At 42.8% G+C, this 22966-nt stretch overlaps 2 protein-coding genes across 3 annotated transcripts; one reads left to right on the top strand and one right to left on the bottom strand.

Annotated features, from left to right (window-relative positions):
* Positions 1-3348: 3348 nt before the first annotated feature.
* mrpl22 (mitochondrial ribosomal protein L22) lies at positions 3349-6721 on the bottom strand. Its single transcript, XM_018728487.2, has 7 exons — positions 6646-6721; positions 6509-6551; positions 6070-6208; positions 5065-5130; positions 4862-4939; positions 4695-4764; positions 3349-4001 (listed from the first exon to the last, which is right to left on the bottom strand). The coding sequence occupies exons 1-7, from the start codon at positions 6671-6673 to the stop codon at positions 3793-3795; spliced, it is 633 nt and encodes a 210-aa protein (XP_018584003.1). The 5' UTR covers positions 6674-6721; the 3' UTR covers positions 3349-3792.
* A 228-nt stretch (positions 6722-6949) lies between these two features.
* Positions 6950-21570, top strand: gemin5 (gem (nuclear organelle) associated protein 5). Of its 2 annotated transcripts, none has more exons than XM_018728629.2 (28): positions 6950-7183; positions 7357-7511; positions 7853-8034; positions 9556-9707; positions 9815-9916; positions 10108-10240; positions 10606-10771; positions 11860-12072; positions 12167-12252; positions 12353-12432; positions 13310-13443; positions 13838-13911; positions 14035-14216; positions 14369-14508; positions 14970-15141; positions 15235-15453; positions 15646-15756; positions 15954-16076; positions 16258-16356; positions 16434-16571; positions 16659-16806; positions 17497-17616; positions 18026-18236; positions 18434-18688; positions 19533-19695; positions 20596-20959; positions 21169-21253; positions 21371-21570. In XM_018728629.2, the coding sequence occupies exons 1-28, from the start codon at positions 7042-7044 to the stop codon at positions 21536-21538; spliced, it is 4317 nt and encodes a 1438-aa protein (XP_018584145.2). In that variant the 5' UTR covers positions 6950-7041; the 3' UTR covers positions 21539-21570. The 2 variants fall into 2 exon arrangements, with proteins under 2 accessions (XP_018584145.2, XP_018584144.2); XM_018728628.2 differs by having other exon boundaries at positions 15646-15768.
* Positions 21571-22966: the final 1396 nt, after the last annotated feature.

Genomic DNA, 22966 nt, shown 5'->3' with positions numbered 1-22966 from the left:
ATATAAGCAAGCGTTTAATTACTGTAATCTAAAGCGAGTGAGCAGCCGAAAAACTGTGAAAGATGCATCTCTCCAGCTTGTCTGTGAGCATTTGTCCTGTAGTTCACTGAGTGACTTTAAAAGCAACGTTTCACCGGACACTTGATCGCTGTTGTTAGATTCCAGCCAAGTTCAGTAGCCTGCAGATAATCAAGATGAAGGCCTCATTATTTATGAACGAGGTGAACTATGGGCTGTCAAACACGGGTTTGGTTGGAGATATGGATGGCAGGACCTTGGAGAACAGACAGAGCAGAGGAAAGAAACAGGTGCACCTCCTTTGAGCTCCACTTCAGTGCCTGAAAACATGGGCCTTTCTCCTTTTATAAGGTCTTTGCAAAGACATATATAACAACCTACCCTGTATTATTCTTTTTAATTTGTTTTAAGCTCATGCTTCATTCAAAAGCATCTTACAATACCTCACTCACTTATGTAGAAGTTTATTTGGGGAAGCTCATTTGCTTATGGCTGGTTTATCTATAGCCGAGAGTACAGCTTGCACCAGCAGCCTTGAAGTTACATGACAATGTTCTTAACTGCTGCGCCACCTGCTGCCCGGATGTGCAGGGTACATAGAGACTACTGTATATAGCTGGGATCAGCAGTGTCAGCTATCGTCGAACATGAAAGAAACTATGCCATCAAGACTCTTGTGCAATTAATCCAATTTCAGATTTGTTCCATAACCAAGTGTTTTCAAGCCTAACTGTTGCGGGCTTTTTTCCTAGCGCTACACATAATAGGTTTAGTACATTGAACACTGAGCTGAAGTTCCACAGGACGTTGCTCAGTACATCTCCCCCATGATAGATTATTTCTAAATATGACTTGGGGGGGGCACCCCATTTTCACGTTCTAAAACTTTCAACAAACAACCCATTCAGTTTGAATAAGAGCTGCAGTATGTTGTTGGATTCAAGTTTTTTGAGGGGTGACACTAAGTGGAGTAACAGCTCACCTACTGGGGGATGAAACTGAGAAAATGGGGGAGGTGACATGTCGCCCAACCCCCGACCCCTTTCTGTTTCCAGACAAAATCCATAATTTTAACATAGCATAATTTTTCATTTTGCAAAAAATAAAGGTCGAAGAGGAGATCTGCATGCAGGGGTGCGACACGCTTGGGCCACTGGAATATTCCTTTCAAAATGTGCTCCATGCACAACTCGCTTCAACTGCTTTGTTCAGATTCCCCTCCAAAACCCCCATTTTTTAACATGATAATAGAGTCTGCCAAGGAAATGGAGAGAAAGTCATACCATAAAAAAATCACAATATATTATTCATTATACATTAGAGAGTATGGTACTGTTTAGTAAGTATATTTTGTGTATCAGAGGCTTTCAGTAAGACAGCCAGGCACTCCAAGTTCCATGCTTGTCTCCAATAAATGTGTTTCTAAAAATAAGGGGGCCATAATAAATATAAAACAGAACTGCAAGCACTGTGTCTTACTGAGAGAATTAGAGATTTTAAAATATAACTCATATGAAAATACATTACTACTTGATTACCCCAATAAGTGAATGAAATACTCTAGTTATGAAATACAATATATATCATCAGAAACCATAGAAATACCAGAAATTTTCTTTGCACTTCATTACATTTGGCTACAAAAAAATGCTGTATGTAACTATTATTTACCACCAGTTACACCCTGAAAATATAAAATTTATGGCTATGGAATTATTGTGTGGGTATTTGTTATATGAGTAATTTGTGTTAATATCAAAAAATATTTTACCCTAAAAGGTCAAAATTTGCCTCCATAATTACAAACCTTTTACAATGGTAATTATGATGTAAAGGATAATGTTAATTATGATATAAAGTAGCAAGAAACATAAGTTTTATACATACTGTATATGAAAAAAATGTTATATTTGAAGCAAGTCTTTAATGTCCAAATAGTGTCAGTTTCAGTGACCTTCAGTATTTTCTAAAATTGCTGCATAAACAAAGACATGTTTTGCTATTATTTATTCATCTGCTGAAACTTTTTACCAGAAGAAATAAGGTTACCATGTTACGCTCACACACTAAGCTACTTACAATGATTTACTCATTTGTACAGCTGGAAATATTTCACTGTATCAGTTGAGGATATTTTGATCAAGTGGACTATAGCAGGAGGTGGGATTCCAACCTCTGTCTCTGCCACCTGCTGCCCTTTCACATCATGATGAAATAACCCAGAATAATTCCAGCTTGTGTGAAAGTCTGTAGAAATGCAAGACTTAACTTTCCCACTACATAAAATTCCTGAGAAAGGACCCCCGGCAAGGCATCCCCTCAAAAACATTCCCTTGAATGACTTAGTATAATTTCTACACGAAGGACATTATCACTTTCCAGCTGAAGCACATTTGAAAAATAGCCAGTGATTAACTTCGCTGAGAGCAAAACTCTGAACACTTTAAAAGCCTCTACTCTCCCACCACAATTCCAAATCAATATTTCATTAAGTGTGGAGAAGCACAATGTTCTCTGCGAAATAAAAACTTGGACCTGGGTTTCACAGTGAAACAAAGAAGTTGCAGTGCTGGGCGGCGACACCTGCTCTCCCGACCCTCTCTGCTCTTCCTGTGGTCGTACTGCACGTCTATGGAGTCGCGTTAGGTGTTTTGGGCTAGTCTTGCATTTTTAGATTAATTACATTACTACAGAGGAAAAAAATCCATTACACACATTACATAGAAGCTGTGAAAGCTCTGAAAATAGAATCCAGTAGGAAGAGTGCGTTCTGTAAGTGATCATTTTTTGATCATAAGCATCACCTCTAGTCAGCTGATATTAAGGGAGCACCTGAACAACTTCACCAGGTCTATCATATAACCTGTATATTACAAGCCAGAACAATATCAAGTTCTGGTCTAACCCAAAGGAAATTACATTGTCTATAGTATCACCACTCACTGGATGACAGATCATACACCTACAAAAGCCACTTAAAGAGCATCCCGCATGCCTGAATTTCATCATATATGCTTTCTTTGATCACAGAGCTTAAATTGTGCTCAGTGTTTAAAGCGCTAAAGCCATGTCTCTGAAGATTCTCAATCATCCAGATCATGGTACATAAAAAAAAAAAAAAAAAAAGCTAAAACAGAGGCAACTGGACTTGCATGAGTTTTCTTAAAACGTTTCACCACTCATCCAAGTGGCTTCTTCAGATCTTTTAAAAAAAAAAAAAAAACTAGGATTGAGTTATGGTTTTTAAACTTGGAACATCTATGGGTGGAGCCCATTTGAGACTCACATGACTGGGGTCTGTTAACAACCCAATAATCACCTGCCAATTAGAGGATGTTATTGAAATTAACCTGGGTGGTGTCCTGTTTTTACAATTAGCAGTACTTAACGACCCATTAATGGACAGAACCACCAGACCCAATGTGTAAATGGGTGGGAAACTTTTTGGGGACAGATGCTAAAACTAAACTCTAAAGCCATATTTGTGAGTTTTAATAAGTTTAAAAATTTACACAGGCAGGCGAACACAACGATGTGAAAACTGTTTAATTTAACAAAACACCATTTTTAGATGAAACAATTTAACAAAAGACACCTACTGATCTGTTAGAGCAGAAATGCGTGAAGAGAGGACCTCCCATGAAGTTGCCATGAAGATCTTTCTCCAATTTGATGACTTGCACTCCCCCAAGTTCTGGTTATCTTCCTTTCAGTCTCAAAACAATGAATTCTGGATCTCCTGTGTCAATCACTGCAAGTCAACACTGGTTCGCACTATAATGAGTGGATGATAGTGCGGTTCTTCAGCTGCTCGACGTACTCCTTGGCTTGGTCAAAGCTGGTCTTCTGCTCCACTTTGGGGGGCTGTCCTTCCACCAGTTTCACAAAGTAGTGGCAGCGGACCTTGTCCATAATGCCAAATCTGCCTCGGCCATGGTACCGGATGCGTTTCAAATACATCCCCTTCCCAGAAAAGGACTCAGCTGTAGGACAGACAATAGGAAATAATCAAAGATGAAGGACAGTGGAGTGTATTCTCTGCCCTCAGTCATTTCAAAACATCAAGCAGTATAAACACACAGGACAACAACCTGCAGTTTTTTTTTTTCCTGCAGATTAATAAAAAGATGTTTATATATGCAAAGTCATTTAACATATATGAAGTACCTGTTGTCTTTTAGTAATAATTTCTTATATTTATCTATATTTACAGTAATTTATTTAGCAGATGCTTTTCTCCAAAGCAACTTCCAATGAACTCTATGTAGTGTTATGAGCCCACACACCTTATTCATCAAGGTGACTTACACTGCTAGATACACTACTTACACTGGGTCACTCATCCATACATCAGTGGAACACACTCTCTCTGTCAGTCACACACTATGGGTGAACATGAACAGCATGTCTTTGGACTGTGGGAGGAAACCCACTCAGACACGGGTGAACACGCAAACTCCACACAGACTGAGCGAGGATCAAACTCATCATGTCCTCTCACACCACCCAGGCACTGTGAGACAGCAACACTACTTGCTGTGCCACCATGCTGCCTACGCTATATAACTATAAGTATCTAAGAAACAATCTGTATTTTTTTTTTTTAGACACATGTACCATGTTAAAAATGTTAAACTATTCTGTCACGAAAAAGCACAAGCACCATGAATGCTTACCCACATACAAATTGGATTTGTATTCCACATTGTGATTTTTTATAGCCATATCCTGGGCCTCCAAGAGAACCTAAAACAGAAAAATGAATTTGTTAAAGCGCCCGCGGGTGTGTGTGTATAAAACGCTGGAAACAGTTGCTACTCAATCAATGTAATTCATACTGTACCTCCTTAATAACTTTTGCCCCCTTTTTGTCACTGAATTCCAGCTGTGCAAGGGCCTGGTCAATACTCATGCCTCTTATCTAAAAAGAAGAACGATAATAATGCTAAAAACTTGTCATGATATTCTTCCCCCAAAGAGACAGGCAGCACAAAACTTTAGCTATAAGACCATTTAAAATTGTTTCACATATAAATGTTTACTTACCAGTTTTGCCAAATACCACATTTTATCCTTGCTGTACTTAATCTGGTATCTGCAGTGATAAATCTCCTGAAAATAAACATATACATATATATTTATGCTACCTGTACTGCTTGGAACAAGAAAGGATTCTATCAATATTTATAGTTCATAAAAATGAAACAAATAATCTAAAGGGCATCATATAAACAATGATGGACTCTTGACAGAGACTGTCTGTCATTAATCATTACTTTTAAATTTATTTTTTTTAGCTCATGCGTTTCTTCAAATTCACTTACGTTAGGTTTATTTTTTACTCATTTATACAACTGGGTAATTTTTAATGAAGTAATTCAGGGTATGTACCTTGATCAAAGGTACTAAAGTCAGAGCATGGATTTGAACCCAGGACCTTTGATTGGGCAATGGCTCTAACCACTATGCCACCGGGTGACCACAGATTTACACAAAGAGCTACAGTGTAATCCCACGATTAATGTGAAAAATCTTAATCTCCGAATCAAGATGAATGTTTCAACTGATGGACTTTGAAGAGGACACAGCTACAGTCCATGCATATGTTAATGTATTCTTGTATCCTGAAGGTTGTCTGCTCAATCAGTGCTGCCACTGTAATCAACACGAACAAGGCACCTACACTGAATTCCTAAAAAAAAAAAAGAATCCCAGTTGTAAGTACAAAGTAGAGGGGCTCACCATAGCACCTTCTTTAACATCCATATTTACATGTAATGGTTTTTTTTTTTTAGCTTTTTCCCCAAAGAAACTTAAGTGTTAAGCTCCTTACAGTGACTAACACAGCAGGTTAATATTTACTGTATCAATTGAGGGTAAGTACTTTAATCAAGGGTGCAACAGCAGGGGGTGGGATTCAACCCTGGGCCTTTCCAGTACAAGGCCACAGCTCTAGCTAATATGCCACCTTGTGGCCCACATCAGCATTGTATGGCAGGGACCCCCAGTATATCGGAGGCAGGATGGGTCCTGGCAGTGAGGGACCCTTACGGCTGGTCTGCGCGGCTCTCCTTGGAGCTGCGGAGGGTAAACGATGCGATTCTTCCTCTCCCAGTTCTTGGCATCCAGAGCCTCTGTGGTGTGGAGGCCGGACTGCTGCTGCTGGAAATGACTGGCTGAGGCCAAGAACCTACCAACATTCACAGGAGAACATCATGAGGCACAAAAACTTTGTACAACACAATTTATAATTTATTAGTTATAATCTAGTTCTGTCTGTTCTGAACACTGAGATGATGAACATGACTGACAAACACATATGACATGTCATGTTTAAGAAAAGGGAAGCAAACAAAAATATACAAGTAGATTTACTAACAATGGAAATATTGGGAATATAACACGTTGTGTCCGCATTGATTTCCTAGTCTTTTCCCCAATTTTTTTGGCGCCGACGACGACTAGTAGAACTCAAAGTTTAATTCCTTACCTTGAGTGCAGCAGTCGCGCAAAGCTCCTGAAAAGGGAGTAACCTGCAACAAGAATGTCACAAACATCAGTGAAACTTCCCTACGTGTTTAATACGACAAAAAATTATATAGTAAAACTAAACGTTATTGTCCTCACCCGCTGCAGTGACACAGGGGGCCGCCATCTTGAGTCGCTGATACGGCTCGCTTTACGGTAATGCCGTAAAATCTTCAATGCGGCTTACCTAGCCTATAGCGGCATTACAGTTTTAACGTTTAACGCACAGCGCGGGGGAATTTAAACTCTTGACAGTGTTACCCGAACGTACGTTACCGTCTTCTATCAAGAGTCTACGCTGCAGGAGTCATATCGCGCGGTTATCATTTATCGTTTCGCTCAGTTTGTCCTTGCCGTTTTGCCGTAGGTAGTTTGCGACGTTTCACGTTCATTTATGGCTTGATGGATGCGGCGTGAGTCGTGCAGTGTGGCTGATTGTCTATCCGAGTGTTTCATGAGTTCTGTGTTATCAAACTTCAGAATAGCGTTTTCAGAATGTATGAGAGACTCCTGCCAGCCTCTCCGAACTGGTATTTGTCGCGATGTAGTGATATAAACAGCAACGGGGTGTTTGGGTTTGGTGCTAAAAACACTGTTTATCTCATGACTGTGACTCCATCGTGGCCAGTGCTCGTGGGTAAGACCTTCATTAATTCATTCATTCATTCATTCATTCATTCATTCATTCATTCACTCACTCACTCACGAGTACTGCGTTCTTTACGAAATCTATCTAGCCCTGTGTCACACCTGTACACTGACCTGTTACAATGACTTACATCCCTCCTTGCTTGCCATGCTGTCCCCCAGGTGAGCTGACAGGACACAAAGAGAGGGTTTCTGGCTTCTCCTTCTGCCACCATCCTGGCCTGGAGAACCTGTGTTCCAGCTCCTCAGATGATGGAACGGTAAAGATCTGGGATATTGAGCAGAAAGTCGTCCTGAAAGAGCACAGAGCTCACCAGGTGGGCGGTTTTACTGTTATTCATTTCTCTGACACGCCGGTCCCTCAAAAATGACTTGCAATATTAGGGTAACTACAGTACATATCCATATAATTATGGAGCTGGGTAATTTTGCTGGAGCGATTTAGGGTGGGTATCGTTCTCATGGGTGCTCCAGCAGTTGGTGAGATTCGAACCGGCGACCTTCCGATAGAAGGACAGCTGCGCTTACCACTGCACAATGAGCTGCCCTCGCTTGATAGCGACTGTTGTGCCTCCCCTGCTCTCAGACAGGATCCAACCAGATGGATGTGTTAAGGAGACAGGTGGTTATGAAAGGTGGTTTTGTTTGTTGTCCTCAGAGCACAATCACTGCACTCCACTGGGCCCCAGCGGAGAAGGACCTGGTGGTTTCGGGTGACGAGAAGGGTATCGTCGTCTGCTACTGGCAGAACCACGGTGAGACCCAGAGCTTCTTCCCTGAGCCAAGAAGCATCTTCTGCCTGTCCTGCTCCCCTCACAGCGGAAACTATGTGGCAGTGGGGTAAGGATAGCAACCTTTGCCGAACCCTTGGAGATCCATCAGCCGTACTGGTTTCACCTGTTGCGTAATGGTTGTAATCAGGTTCTGTTTGAGCTGCATGGGTATTAAAGTAACCCATTTAGAGACTTTTTGCAGTACGTATCACCAGTGTGGGGGAAAAAAAACAAAGTGTGGGTCCACCCGGGCAACACCTGTGCGGGATAAACTGTGCAGGAGTGTGAGAGCAAAGCAGCACGCAGGTATCCTACAGCTCTGGGAACTGTTACAGAAGAACTGGGAAGACATGGAGCCTCATCTTCTCATCAGAGTTGTGAAACAAAAACTCTTTTCCAGCCTGCGGACACTCTCGTTTTGCTGGTGCTCTACGCCGTTTGTCCAGCACCGCGCTGCACTGCATTGAGTACCTCTGCTGTGAACGTCAGTGTTCACATGTTTCAGGGCTCAAAATGAGCAGTTCCCCGACTGCCCAGGACTGGTAATTTGCTTAAATTTTCTTAGTGGGACAGGTAGAATCATTCTGATGCCTGTCCTATGGAATATATTTAGAAATTCAATGCAAAATGCGAACCTCCATCGTAAGAAAGAATCCATATGACATCATTAATTGTTTCAGTTTCATTTCAATATATTTTTCCCTCGGATGTCCTCAAATTTAAAAGCGAAATAGCCTAGTTTTTTGCTGGCTTTTGTAAATATGCGTCCTTTCTTTCCTTTCATCTGATGCCTAGATTGCTTCTCTGTCTCTTCCTCTATTACCTCTGTTTTCTACCTCATTGGGTCACATGTCCTTGTCTGACAGGACAGTGTGTTTCTGGGGTAATTAGTGTTGTACAGTAAAACGGAGTTTCCCGTTGAAATTATCGCTTGGGTTGTCGCAGCAGCTGGTAATCTAGTGGTTAGAGCTGCTGCCTTTGGAGCCAAAAGGTCACAGGTTCGAATCCCTCTGCCAGCTGTAGTACCATTGCTCCAGTAAAATTACCCAGGTGTATAAATGGGTGAACAGTTGTAAGGACCTTAAGATTGTAAGTTGTTTTGGAAAGAAATGTCAACAAAATTTTTAAATAATAGTGTTGTGCAGTTGTGGTCTGTGTTCATGTTTGGAGGATGTTAGTGGTGAGTTCTATCTAAAATTATAATTTAATCTGAACACATAGCGATATACCCTTTTGGAGAACCGCCTGGACAGTAGCAGTTGCTCATTTCTGAGAAACAGCATAATTTGTTCTCCTTGGTTTATACTTGCAGCTGTTTCCACTATTACTGTTTTTGCCGTTGTATGTTGTTGTGACCCAGTGCTTTTACTGTTGTTGCAATTAAAAAAGATCTTGATTTGTCTTTCTAATATGTTCTAAAATTGGACAGGTAAAATGTCCCTGTCGTGTAGATAACAAAAACGCAAAACTTAGTCCTTTGGCATCTTACTTATTTTATCCTCCAGGAATTGATAGGGTAAATAATGATGCTGCCCCCCTGCCTTGACAAGGTGACATCATCTAATGTTTAATTTTGTTTTTCTTCCAGGTACAAAGACGGGATGATCGTAGTAATTGACATCACTAAGAAGGACGAGGTGGTTCATCGCCTGCGAGGCCACGATGATGAGATTCATGCCCTCTCCTGGTGCCCTCAGCCCGGCGAGGACTTGTTTCCTAGTCATCCAGAGGAAGGCTCAGGTTTGAGATCCTGCAGTGCCCAATGCCATGAATGAAAGAGTAAATACCATGGCTGGATTTTATTTTTCCTGGTCCCAGGTTTTATGATGTCTGCTTTTGTTTTCAAGAGGCAAACAGTGGAGCTCTGGCAGGCATCAAGAAGGGGTGTTACTTGGCCTCCGGGAGCAAGGACCTGACAGTGCGGATCTGGAGCACAGCCAGGGGCAGAGGTCAGGACACGATGGGCGTCAGGACATCTGTTTCCTCATTCTCTCTCTCTACTCAATCTCTCTGTGGGTTCTGAAATTTTCAGTCCTGGGGCAGCAGGAGCTTTTTGAGAAGCATTGGCTTTGCTCTGGACAAGGATTGCCAGTCTGATCCATCATGTATCTCTTCACCCCTCCACTCCACCCCCTGCCAGGTGTGATGACCCTCAAGCTTCCCAACCTAAAGAGAAGATCGACTGGAATGGACCCCAGCCTCAAGGAGAAGCTCTGGCTCACGGTGCACTGGCCAAAAGGAAGGCCTTCACATGTCTTGTCCAGTTGCTTTGGGTAAAGAAAATTGGCCTTTGCCGTGATGTCACATGTTTACAGCCGTGTGCCATGAAGAGTCATTTTTAGTAGGTGACTGTCACTATAATTTCTGCACTCTGACCCAGCCTAGTGTTTCCCCAATGAAACTTATCTTTTTTGATTCAAATTAACATACTGTAGTGTTTCACAGGAGCACAACTATGGCTTTTTAGAGGAACAGAGTCCACCTCTAACTGAGCTAAGTCAGCATTTATTTTCAGAACGGTGGCTATTAGTAACTAGAGAGCAGCCATGGACCCCGACCATGGACCACAGTCTTTACTGATGATCCTCCAGAGAGGACGTTTTCATTCGATCCTTTTTTGATTTGGTCCTTATTATAGCGGAGAGCTAATTATGTGGGACCTTGACAAGACGGGCAAACAAAAGTGGAGCCTCCTGGGCAGCAGCCCTGGGAGCCAGACTCACAGTCGCATCGTGTTCAACGTGAGCTCCGTGCATTTAGGGGAGGAGCAGGAGTTCCTCATCAGCACCTCACTGGACAGGGAGGTGAGACTTCCCCATGAGACCCAAGATGCTTCACCTTATAGTAATCAGTCATTTTATGAGCACTGCTTCTTGGGACCGTTTAGTTAGATGTCACCTTGCGATCTCAGACTTGTCTGAAGATCAGTTGCGTCAGTCTCGTAGACCAACGATAAATGGCGTCAGTGCTGGTTTCGGTTACTTGAACAAGATACCACTCTTCAACACTACTTTGAAAGATAGTATTTATATTATGACCTTGAATATTTTTAGAAATAAAGTTAATTTAAACCTGCATATTATCACTTTTTTTCCTAAAATTCTCATTACCATAATGCATCCAGATTTAAAATATTTATGTTCAAAATGCATAGTTTTAACGTTTCTTTAACAGCAACCTAAATTAAAATCTTGTTAAAAATGTGAAATATTGAGTAAAGACACACACGCACTGTTTGAACCACTTGTCCCATACGGGGTCGCGGGGAGCCAGAGCCTAACCTGGCAACACAGGGTGTAAGGCTGGAGGGGGAGGGGATGCACCCAGGATGGGATGCCAGTCTGTCACAAGGCACCCCAAGCGGGACTAGAACCCCAGACCCACCGGAGAGCAGGACCCGGTCCAACCCACTGCGCCACTGCGCCCCCCTCAATCCACTATAAACAGTTAAAATATTCTAATTAAAATTATGGTGTTGGGCACTTTTCTTAACTGTTTTATTTGTTCATGTGACTGTTACAGACATGGTTTAAATAACGTTAATTTGTTCCATGATGCCTCATGAAGCAGATGAGATTAAAGATGAAGACAGTGTGAGCTGATCTCTTGTTTTTCACACCTGAAAAATGTCACAGGTTTCTCTGTAAGCCTAACTGCACCATCGGTTCTTTTTACCGTAACAGGAGCTTATGGAAAATCTTAAGGAAATGGAAATAAAATAATCTTTTAGAAGGACAGCATTTTTCTTAAATCATCATGGTTGCCACCATTGTGAGCGAAAATACTATGAATTCTCATGACCATAACAGAACCATCAAGTTTTAAATTGTGACTGACCCAGGTGGGGTTAAATGTCCATCTGTGGCCATCAAGTCTCTTCCTTCTATTTCAGATTAAATGCTGGGACCTGTTGACCCTGGAGTGCTGCTGGACACTGCCCACGCTGGGGGGCTACGTGTACAAGATGAGCTTCTCCCCCGTGGGAGTGGGATACCTTGCCCTGGGCATCGGGGACAACATGATCCGTGTGTGGAACACCGTATCTGTCAGCAACAAGTATGACTCCAAGAGCTTCTGGCAGGGCGTCAAATCCAAAGTGACCGCAGTAAGTACATGGGATTCTGCCATTCCCTTCAGCTATCCTGCATCCTGTTCATCTTTATCTCACCCCCCCCCCCACCACCACCACTGCACTGCAGCTGTCCTGGCATCCGACCAAAGAAGGATCACTGGCCTTTGGTACAGATGATGGCAAGGTTGGGATTTATGAAGTTTTCTCCAGCAAGTAAGTACGCACACAGCTGCAGTTGCGTTTTTCTTTCTTCTGTATATTAATGTTTCCTGGTGGAAAAGCAGTACAGAAGTTCATTTCTGTTCATTTAAAGGCCACCTCAGATATCCAGCACTTACCACCGGAAGACTGTGTATTCGTTGGCCTGGGGGCCCCCGGTGCCCCCTGTGTTTGGTAAGTACATAGAAAAGCCTGGAGTCCTCTGTTCTCAACAAACATAGATTGTTAGATGATGTCTTATGTTCCCGAAGTGCTCTTCTTTGAGAAATCAGCAGATGGGGTAGCGGTTAGGGCTGTCACTTCGTCGTATGAAGCACCTGGGTTTCCATACCACATCCTGCTGTAGTGCTCTTGATCGAGGTTTTTTACCCTGTACTGATACAGTAAGAATGCCATGCTGTAGACATGGTTAAATTACTGTATCTGACACTGGACAGTGTTTATCACCTTGGAGAAAGGCATCAAATAAGAATAATGATTACAATAAACTTTTGAAAATTAGATGAAACTGGCACATTTATGATGCATATTGTTGCAAAGAATACTGTGCATGCAGTGAATAATAATAATAATAATAATATGCAGTTAATTTTAATGTGGGGGTGCTCCACTTCTGGGATTAACTGGCTGTTCTACTGTATCATATATGTGATTTATTTATTTCTTTTTACATTATCAAATCTGCATTTACTATAAAGTGGTTTTTAATGTTAAGTTTTATGCACTTTTAATCACTATTGATATTGAATTTTGACATCTGATAGCGTGCAGATGAAGTGTAATAAGGGGCATCAGTTGGCATAGTGGTTATAGCTGCAGACTTATACTAGGAGAACCCAGGTTTGATTAAAGGGCTTATGCTGCATTGCTCATTGGTACAGTAAAAAGTGACCCAGCTACAAAGATGGGTAAATCATAAGTAGCTCAACATTGTAAGTTGCTCTGGAAAAAATCTCAGATAAATGACATGGTAATCTTTCCATAAGGTGTGTGGGAGCACTGGGGTTGCGGGTGGTCCTCAAGCCTTACTGTGACTGGCTGTCATTTTCAGGAGCCGAAGATCCACCGCCCTTCACCCTCTACAGCTGTGCTGGGGAAGGACTCATCTTCCAGCACAACCCCTGTAAGCTGTCCACTGACGCAACCGATATCGACAAGCTCATCCGCTCCACAAACAGCATAAAGGTAGGAACATACAACTGTTTGATGATTTTTTTTTTTTTTTGTGTTATCTGCTGTTGTTTCCTTGGCTTTTGCTGAAGGTGATTCCTGACAGATCCCTCTGACTTGCTTATTTTACAAAAATGCATATTTGATAGTGGCACTTTATGAAGGTGAGATGCGTGTTGCGTTTGGGACAGCTGGTAGCATAATTAGAGCTGCTACCTTTGGACCCAAAGATTGCAGGTTCAAATACAGCCTCCAGCTGTAGGACCCTTCAGCAAGGTACTTACCCTAAATTGCCCCAGTGAAATTACCCAGCTGTATAAATGGGTAAATAATTGTAAGTAGTTTAACAGTGCAAGTTGCTTTGGAGAAAATGTCAGCTAAATGAATACATGTAAATGTTCACCCACAGCACAAGCTGTCACTGCACAGCGATCTGAGCTGGAAGCCGGATGGCAGAGCGCTCGCCATCGGGAACGAGGACGGGTGGGTTCCACTGAACCTTGTCTTCCTCTCATTGTGCCCCTGTAATGCTGTCCTTCTCACATTGCTGTCCTGCAGTGCTTTACCACAGTGTTGTACATATGTATGTCTGCTCTGCTTCCCCAGGTCCATCGATGTGTTCCTGGCACCGGAGCTGAAGCTGCTCTGCACCATCCAGCAGCACCACAAGATAATCAACACGCTGCACTGGCACCATGAGCACAGCACCTGCCCAGAGGTTTCGTACCTCCTTGCCTCGGGTTCCAGCAATGCGATTGTTTACGTGCATGACCTCCGCAGCATCATAGGTCAGTGGGGATGTGGTCCTCTGTTTACTGGTGAGGTGGCAGAAGATCTGAGAAATCTAGAGAACATCTCATAGGAATCTGTTGTAAATTTAAGTAGTGGTGTCTATATTGAATAAAATTTTCCTGAAACACTTGCCCCTCCACACGCGCAGAGTCCCCCCCAGAGAGCCCGGTCTTGATGACGGAGGCATTCCGCAGTCTAGCAGGACACACTGCCAAAATCACGGGTCTCTCCTGGAGCCCACACCACGATGGACGGCTTGTAACTGCCTGCTATGATGGGACAGCACAGGTGGGGCTCCAACCTCATCCACGCCACATCAGGGCCAGGTTGTGTGTGCTGTGTGTATTGAAGTGGGATGTGTGTATAAGTAGGCTTCACATGTCGTCCACCTTATTCTGCTTGTTCCAGAGCTGAATGAGGAACTGGGCTTGGGTTTCATTCAGCTCGTTTTTTCGTAACTGACAATTTTACATACTCGAATCTGTAAATAAGTCCAGGGATGTCTGTATTATGTTGATTTGTAGGTAGCGATTTACTAGTAAAGTGGGGGGAAAAAAGGGTTGCAAATGCTATGAATTCCAGACAGAGTTCTGGTCCCTGCAGCGTTTAAATTGAGGAGCCAGTGTTCACATGAGTTCGACATGTCTCGTTTAGAATCTGCCAGCTGGTTGATGATGATCAACCTGGTAGTTTGAATACAAATTTTTTTTTTTCCCAGTCTTGAAACCAATTTTTCATTCTATTGCCAGGTGTGGGACGTGTTGACCGAAGAGGCTGTGTGTAACTACAGGGGCCACCAGGGCCGCCTGCTGTGCGTGCAGTGGTCCCCCGTGGACCCGGATCTGGTCTGGACTGGAGGAGATGACTTCACTGTGCAGGAATGGGCCGTGTCCAAGCAGGAACATGCCAAACCACCCCGAGGTACCCCGTACCGCTCACCAGCTCAGGGAAATGGGTTGGGTAGGGTGGTGGCTGGTGTCGGAGCGCATGGAAACACGTCCTTACCTTTTCCAGGGAAGAAGAGTGTGGAACTAGAGAAGAAGAGGGCCTTTCAGTCAAAGAGCAAAGCAAAGAAGAAGAACAAGAGTGTTGGTAAAGGGGAGATGAGGGTGGAGGAGTGTGGTGTGCCACATGGAGAGGAGCGATGCTGGAATACCGTAGGTGTCGAGGAAGGCTTGTCGGACAAAGAGGAGGAGGCCATGAGTGAAGGGACCAGCACCTTTCCCCCGACTGGTATCTCCCATCTTCTGTTCCACTACAGTTTGTCATTTAAATTTATTTTTGTCTCTCTTGTCCACATGTCAAAGGAGATAATTCTGGGCACATTAAGGCTATTGAGAAAGAACTAAGTTGCTGTGGTCATCACTTAAGAGTAGATGTCTTAACTTGTGCATTTTGGTCTTATTTCTGTCATGTTTGTGCCAGTTTTGTTGCAGCAGTCTAACAACCAGACGGAAAGAGTTGTCCCTGAGAAGTTACAGAATGGCATCAAGTCCCTTTCCGTCTCAAAGAAGGAGATCAAGGAAGAGAAACGACGTGAGAGACCAGGTTCTCATCCCTTCTTTGACTTACTGATGCCGCTTTAAGGAGTGCAGTGGTTTCACTTGAGCTCATAATTTGAGGAGCCAGTGTATAATTTCTTATGCATTTGAAAAATTATTTTTTATATGCATTGTTATTCAGTGTAATTTCATGTGAAATATAATACTCATCGAAGCATTGGTGTTTCCCAGAGATGGGTGTGAAGAAGAGGAAGGCTCGCTCCATCTTCCAACTCAGCATCTCCATGGACCACAGGTCAAAGGAGGAGCTCCAGGAGGACTGCTTGACCCTTGCAACACTCAGGCATTCTGAGTGTAAGTCAGCCCTTGGAACCCTTGTAAGAGGGCTCAAGTGTGGTTGCCATTTCCCTCCTTGGTGTCCTAGTGTTTTGCCCTTTCTCAGCTCTATAGTGTGTTCATTTTAAGCCTCTTGGAGTAGAACATTATGCTAGCTACTACCACAGTAACGGTGCATTCGGTGTGCTTTCTCAACCAGCAACCATGCAGAGTCAGTGTGTACCAGGATCTGGAAAACATATCCAGCTTGGCCTGTTCACAGACAGGGCTGCACTGTACAGGATGCTGGAGGAGGAAGGTAAGAAAGATGAAATGGTAAGTCATTGCACTGTGTAAATGCTTTATGCATAACTGTGATTGTCTTTGGACTACCAGGGCAGAACCACATCGAGGAGGGTTACTTTGAGTCTGCTGTTTACCTCTTATTGTGGAAAGGAGACATTGCTGGGGCATTACAGATGGCCACAGACAAAGGGGAGTTGACTGATCATTTGGTCTCCATGGCACCCATGGGTAAGGACAGGAAGTTTGGAGGGATGATGACTAAGTATTGGTACAGTTTCTCTCTGAGGCTCATGACTGTTCCTGTTTTCTTCTCAGCTGGTTACCAGGTGTGGGTCAGGACTGTGGAGGCCTTTGTGAAACAGCTGTGCATCCAGGAGCAGTTCCTCAAGGCCTCCTCATACCTTCTCTCCCTCCACAGAGTCTATGAAGCAGTTGAACTTCTCAAGTCTCACCAGCTGTTTAGGTCATTCTCAAGAAAACTCTACACTTATACACCTTTTATCTGGTCTTTATTTGTTAAGGAAAACCAACCAAACGTTGAGAAACCACATAATTATTCATTCCATTATTTCATACAGGAAAAAAATAAGTTTATTGCAAGTCCATCTCAAGTTTACCTCAGACTCCTTCAAAATGATGCCTAATGTTATAAGGAGAAAGTTGTGTAATGGAATGAATAATAAGTTAATTTTTGAACTTAAAAATTCATATTGTGTGTAAACTGGCTTGAAGAAGGCAAAGACTGTATGTCAGAGTAAAATAAAGGAATAATTAGGAAGTTAAAGCACAATGCTGCAAAACAGAGGATGCAACCACAGGCAAGACCACAGTGCCAGAATGTAACGGAGAGCATGGGTACATAATTCCCACAATGCAGTGCATCTGTCTGTCTCACTCAGCTGCTTGGCACAATTTTCAGATTCAGTCTTTATTGTGTCAGGGGGAAAGTTGCAGGCTCAGACTGGATAAATGAAAATTGTTTCCAGTTAACAATGAGTAATAATGGCAGGCTGGATAAGCAAAAAAAAAAAAACAGATAATGAGATGAATGTATTTACTGCTGTTTGCCTTACTGACCACATTATAATGTCACACACGATGGCCTTTGGTAAATGCATAAGTGTTAACAGGAATGCTTGTTGTCTTGGGTCAGGGAGGCCATAGCGCTGGCTAAAGCTCGTCTCCAGCCAGAGGACCCTGTTCTCGGAGAACTGTACACGAGCTGGGCGGCTCTGCTGGCAAAGGACGGACATTACGCCACCGCCGCTAGGTGGTACGTGCTGAATATTTGAGTGCAATTTAATATTTTAGCTCCACCTGTTTTGAAAGTATGTATTTTGACCTGATTGAAGTTACTGAACAAAATGTTGGTGAAATAAAGAACCAGATGCAGAGAATAATTATGAGATGGACATCTATTGAATCATGGAAGTTACATGTACCCATCTTGAGTTCTTATGACAACTTGGAGATACCACTATTTCTTGCTGGTGCTTATTTATATAATATTTTACTGTTTTTATTTTGATGACTTTACAGCAGTAGTATAAAACAAGTTAGAAATTTTAGAAAAATTTTGAATTTAGATTTTTTTTTTTTTTTTTTTTTTTTTTTGGATCCTGAAAATGTGCAGTTTTTGATAATTGTTGTTCACTGTCATACTTTGCACATCACATCTGAAGCTACTTAGCAGCAGACTCCTCGTTTGACGCTGCCAAGGTAATCGCTAAGAAAGGTGACGTGGCTTCACTGAAGACTGCTGCCGAGCTGGCAAGGATCGCAGGTGAAGAAGACTTGTCTCATTCACTCTCCTTGAGATGCGCGAAAGATCTGCTGTCTGCTCTGGATTGGCTGGGAGCGCAGGAAGTACTGAGAACACAGGAAAGCTTGTTGGTGAGTCTCACACCTCATCATGTGGGAGCTGCCTACATCCACTGGTAAAAGCTAATACAGGAGTTGTTCATCATTGTTCAGGAGCATGCATTCACAGCTTTGTGAGGTTCTAGGGGACCAGATTGCACGTGAATCCTGGTAACGGATTATATCGCATGTAGACTGTCAAGCGTTCTACCTTTTTCTTTGCTCCACAGGGCCATCGATTATTATTCTGCACCAATGAATTGCTTGTCTCCAGGGTGACAGAAACCAATGGTATCACTCAGAGCTCCACATCCAGCCACAGCTGGTCCAAACCTTGTGAAGGAGACTTCCTCAACACCCTTAAGGCAGTGTGGGAGCGAGAGTTTGGAGTCTCAGATGGGGATGTGGAAAAGATCCAGGCAGCCCACAAACAGCTCAAGGCTGTTGAAAATCCCTCTGTTACCTTCAATGTCTCCATCAAACAGGTGTGTTTGGGAACAGGACACGCTTCTGTTTACTGTGCACTAGGGACTAGAAGTGTGTGTGTAGTATGTTTTGTTTGCAATTTCGAAGTCACTTAAGGTTCGAGTTTCAGGTTTACTCCTGTCATATGTACACAGAATGTGTGCACGGTGCACTTGTCTCCGTCACATCATTAAGGTAATAAATAGAAGCCAACCGGCAACAGGAAATACAGATTCACTACAGATATAGACAGGAGACGACAAATACATACTGTTTTAGTGCTGACTCATAATCAATAAAAGCTTAATGATCTAGACATCCCAATCTATTCAAAGGTTAAGTTCTGTAAAATGAGATACAGCTATAATATACTTTTGAGATTTCACAGAGCAATGAAAACAAATTTATGACTGAAAATTAAAGTCTCCATAAACTGTAATCCTGATTGTTGACTGATTCATCCCATAAACATGAGCAATGTTTCTCATCTTGTTATTGATCACCAACTCTAGGGAACACCAGGCAGGTGCTCTGAACACAGTGAAAACCAGTTGAATTAAGGTCCCACACATTTATTCTGTTTAGGTGTGTTTTTGCTGACATCTACTGACTCAGCTCGTCCACACAAGTCGCTGTAGACAGACATTTTAGAATAGATAAGACAAATACAGTTGAAAATAGTGGAAAATGTTAATTTCTTAAACGTTAAGCCAGCTGTTGGTAACATGACCCCAATACAGTACGCTGTCACTTCAACATGTGCACTGCACTATAGAAATCATGTGGGTTTTTTCCCTTTTTTTTTTTTTTTTTTTAATTGTTCCACGGAAGCCCAGCTGTAACATTGATTTCTTCTTCCTCAAGCTCTTGTCACAGGTGTCTCTCAATGTGACACTCTGCCTGTTGAGCTGGTTGCTGGGAGACTGGGGGGCAGGGCTGGAGGAGTTACTTGGGGGTGTGGCCAGATGCAAGGAGGCGGGGCAGTTCTCATTGATGTCGGAGGTCTGTGGCATGCTCTTTCCTCAAGGTGGGTACAAACACCCAGTGGGTCTCAATTATGAAACAGGGGACATGTATTTGAGCTTTTGTCATGATCTTTTATTAGAGCAGAGCGCCTTAATTCAAACTGTAAACGGTGTTGTGCTTGCATATTTTGGATGAGATATATTTGCTATGGTCTTAATGGGTTGATTGAAACTGTTCCTGTATTCTACATCTGGAGATTTCTAATGCTTGGGGACCTCCTCCTTCTCAGAGTACCTTCCCTCAGAGTGTACACTTCTTACAGCTCTCCAAAAAACTGCCCAAGGAACACACAGCCTCAAAATTGTTGACATTGTGTTCAAGGTAGTAGCTGTAGGTTTCATCAGATGAAAATTCCCTTCCCTGCATTTTTTCTTTTTTTTTTTTTTTTTTTTTTTTCTCCTCCCTGTAGCTGCTTGGCATGGTGGTCACCATGGCACTCAAACCCCAATAGCTATTTAGCTAACAATCACGTAGTTGCCATAACTCCCCCAATTAAGCCCCTTCTGATCATGGTAGGAGGACTTCCCCTGGGGAGTTCCACAATGAAGATTGTTTGTGTCCAGGAACCCTGAGTTACTGTCCTTTTGTCCAGCAAACAAAACTGTTGGGGTTAAACTATTGGATGTAAACAACTTGAGGACTGAACAGAAAGAACTCCTATTACTGGTGTGCAGTCACAACGCCTTGTCCTTGACCCCCCACCACATTTTCGTTTAGAGTTTGACATGATTGTTTAATGGTGTTAGTTTTGTAGTATGTTCCATGAACAAAGATCGTAGCTCTTGCTTATATTATAATAGTTATAAAGCTCGGTTTCTACTTTTATTATGGATGGATCAGGCCACTGGTGACAAACTGCAAGGGATACTAGGCTTTGCATGTTGAAGTGTCTCTCCTGCAGGTGCCAGTTCGGTCTCGCAGTACAAGGAGAAGCTGGACCCTCGAGACGAGAGGAGCCTAACTGTCGCTCTGGGTCTCCAAGCCTTCCTGAGTTACTTGGGGCTTTATGAACTATGGTGGAACAGCAATGACGTTCCCTTAACCTCCGAAGAGGGTGGCTCCAGGGAACCAGCTCTCCTGGCCACCTACGGGGTCCTCCTGTCCGAGGTACATGTGTCCTTCCAGGCCACGCAGAGAGCGATAGCAGAGATTCAGAGGAGGCTCTCTGAATTGGTCAAGCAGCATGCCCGAACCCAGGAGTCCCAGGCCGACGCAGGCGAGTCACCATGTCCAGAAGTCCCAGCGCCTTCTGAAGCTGCGGAGGGGTAAATTATGCAAAGACATTAAGATGCAACTGCAACATTGGATTATATTTGATAATTATAGGTCTGCGTTTTTCTTTAATTTTTAGTACATTGAAAATGAGTCATCAATACAGATTTTAATGTCTGTGTGGAGTTCATTATAACATATCACTTTTGTGTTTTTTTTTTTTTTTCTTTTTTTTTCCCCTCCCTCCTCTTTCCTTCTCTAGGAATGACTCTGAATCGTTGCCCTCCCTGATTGCCATGGTTTCTGAGCATCATAAAGAACTGGCTAATATTCCTGAACATATAAAAGTGTGTTATAGCATTAGTATTGTTTTCCTTTCAGTGTTGGACATTTCTCATTTACTGTCATTTTAGTCTATAATAGAATGCAAAGCAGGTCAGTGACAGCCGTATTTGCCGTTCCAGAAAACTCCATTCCCAGATGTGATTGAGTGTTGTCTCGTCATCCTGCACGTGGATGCAATCTCGCCGGCTCCACCAGAGCTTAGGAACCAGGCTGTACAGCTGTTGAGGAAGTACGGAGCAGTGTCACATTGCAGAGCCTCCCAACGTTTCCTTAGCGATACACATTAATAATGGCTTTTTTATTGGCACGCTGTGAAGTACCAGACTTTTTTTTTTATGTCATGAAAATTAAATGGAAAGTACATTTTGTAAGACTACAGATTTAATAAAACATTTATTCATATCATGTTGCCACTGTGTTCTCTTTTAAGCATTATCTGAGTTTGGCTCACAAGAGGTTTGTATTTTTGACCTAGATATTGACATGAAAACACTGACTATAGAACTTTTTTTCCATAATGGAATTCATATTTACAACATCATGCATCATGTTGTAGTATTCTCTCTATAGATGCAAACTATATATGTACACACACACACATTTTCTGAACCGCTTGTCCCGTACGGGGTTGCAGGGAGCCGGAGCCTAACCGGCAACACAAGGGGTAAGGCCGGAGGGGGAGGGGACACACCCAGGACGAGACGCCAGTCTGCCGCAAGGCACCCCAAGCGGGACTCAAACCCCAGACCCACCAGAGAGCAGGACCCGGTCCAATCCACTGCGCCACCGCGCCCCCGTCTGCTAAATAAATAAATGTAAATTCATTGCGATTCATCAGCAAATTTTGGATCAATGCAGTGAATACTGTGTGCATGTTAAAGGAGACAGATATATATAAAATCTGTCATGCAAATAACAGTGTAGTTGATAAACTCATAAACACAAACACTGAAACTGCTTGTCCCAAGTGGGGTCATGGCAAACCAGAGTCTAACCTGGCAACACAGGGCACAAGGCTGGAGGGAGAGGGGACGCACTCCGGATGGGACACCAGTCCATTGCAAGGCACCCCAAGTAGAACTCGTAACCCATACCCGCCCTGCCACCACGCCTCCTGTTGATACTCACCTAATAAACTTTAAAAGTAATACGGTACATCTTATAGCAATTAACATGCATGTAACTGAAAAGAAACCAAACTTGTCTTTGTTTTTTTAGATCTGATGTCTATTGTTGCAGTGTTTATTTCTGTTTTACGCACCTGTACCTTACTGTTGTCAGGATTAGTAACATATTTCTATATAGTTTGCAGGATGGCCACATTTTCACTGACTTTCACATAATTTCTTTCTTCAGACTTATTGACATTAACTTTGCCACACAAACTGCAAGAGCACAAGTTATTTTCTAAATTTTTGTTTATGTATATATGTACAGTGTGTTCTGTTATGGAAAACAACATGTGGCATAGTATTAATCCAAATGCCAAATGGAAAAGAACTCAAGGAGGACAGAAAATGACATGGCTACGTGGAATGAAAAATTCCACAAAGGACCTTAGAAAAGCAGGCAGCTCGCAACTTCCAGGATGGGGTCCCAAACACTCACCGAGTAAATGGCTAGAAACTCTTCAGGATATGGCAATGAATCGACAGCAGTGGCACTTGTGTTGTCATTACCTTTCAGGGCAGGTTGCTTGAATATGACTGTATGAG

Source organism: Scleropages formosus, chromosome 14, assembly GCF_900964775.1.
Source record: "Scleropages formosus chromosome 14, fSclFor1.1, whole genome shotgun sequence".
In the NCBI taxonomy this organism is placed as follows: domain Eukaryota; kingdom Metazoa; phylum Chordata; class Actinopteri; order Osteoglossiformes; family Osteoglossidae; genus Scleropages; species Scleropages formosus.
The sequence above is the reverse complement of the archived record's forward strand: the minus strand, read 5'-3'. Positions and strand labels throughout refer to the sequence as shown.

Bases quoted from the DNA above. Each gene is read 5' to 3' on its own strand.
- mrpl22 (XM_018728487.2), bottom strand. From the start codon at position 6,673: ATGGCGGCCCCCTGTGTCACTGCAGCGG. The intron at 6,209-6,508 runs GTAAGGAATTAA...GAATGTTGGTAG, and splicing joins GCGCGACTGCTGCACTCAAG to GTTCTTGGCCTCAGCCAGTC. The intron at 5,131-6,069 runs GTAAGGGTCCCT...GTTTATTTTCAG, and splicing joins GAGAGCCGCGCAGACCAGCC to GAGATTTATCACTGCAGATA.
- gemin5 (XM_018728628.2), top strand. From the start codon at position 7,042: ATGTATGAGAGACTCCTGCCAGCCTCTCCGAACTGGTATTTGTCGCGA. The intron at 8,035-9,555 runs GTAAGGATAGCA...TTTTTCTTCCAG, and splicing joins GGAAACTATGTGGCAGTGGG to GTACAAAGACGGGATGATCG. The intron at 18,237-18,433 runs GTGAGTCTCACA...TTTGCTCCACAG, and splicing joins GAACACAGGAAAGCTTGTTG to GGCCATCGATTATTATTCTG.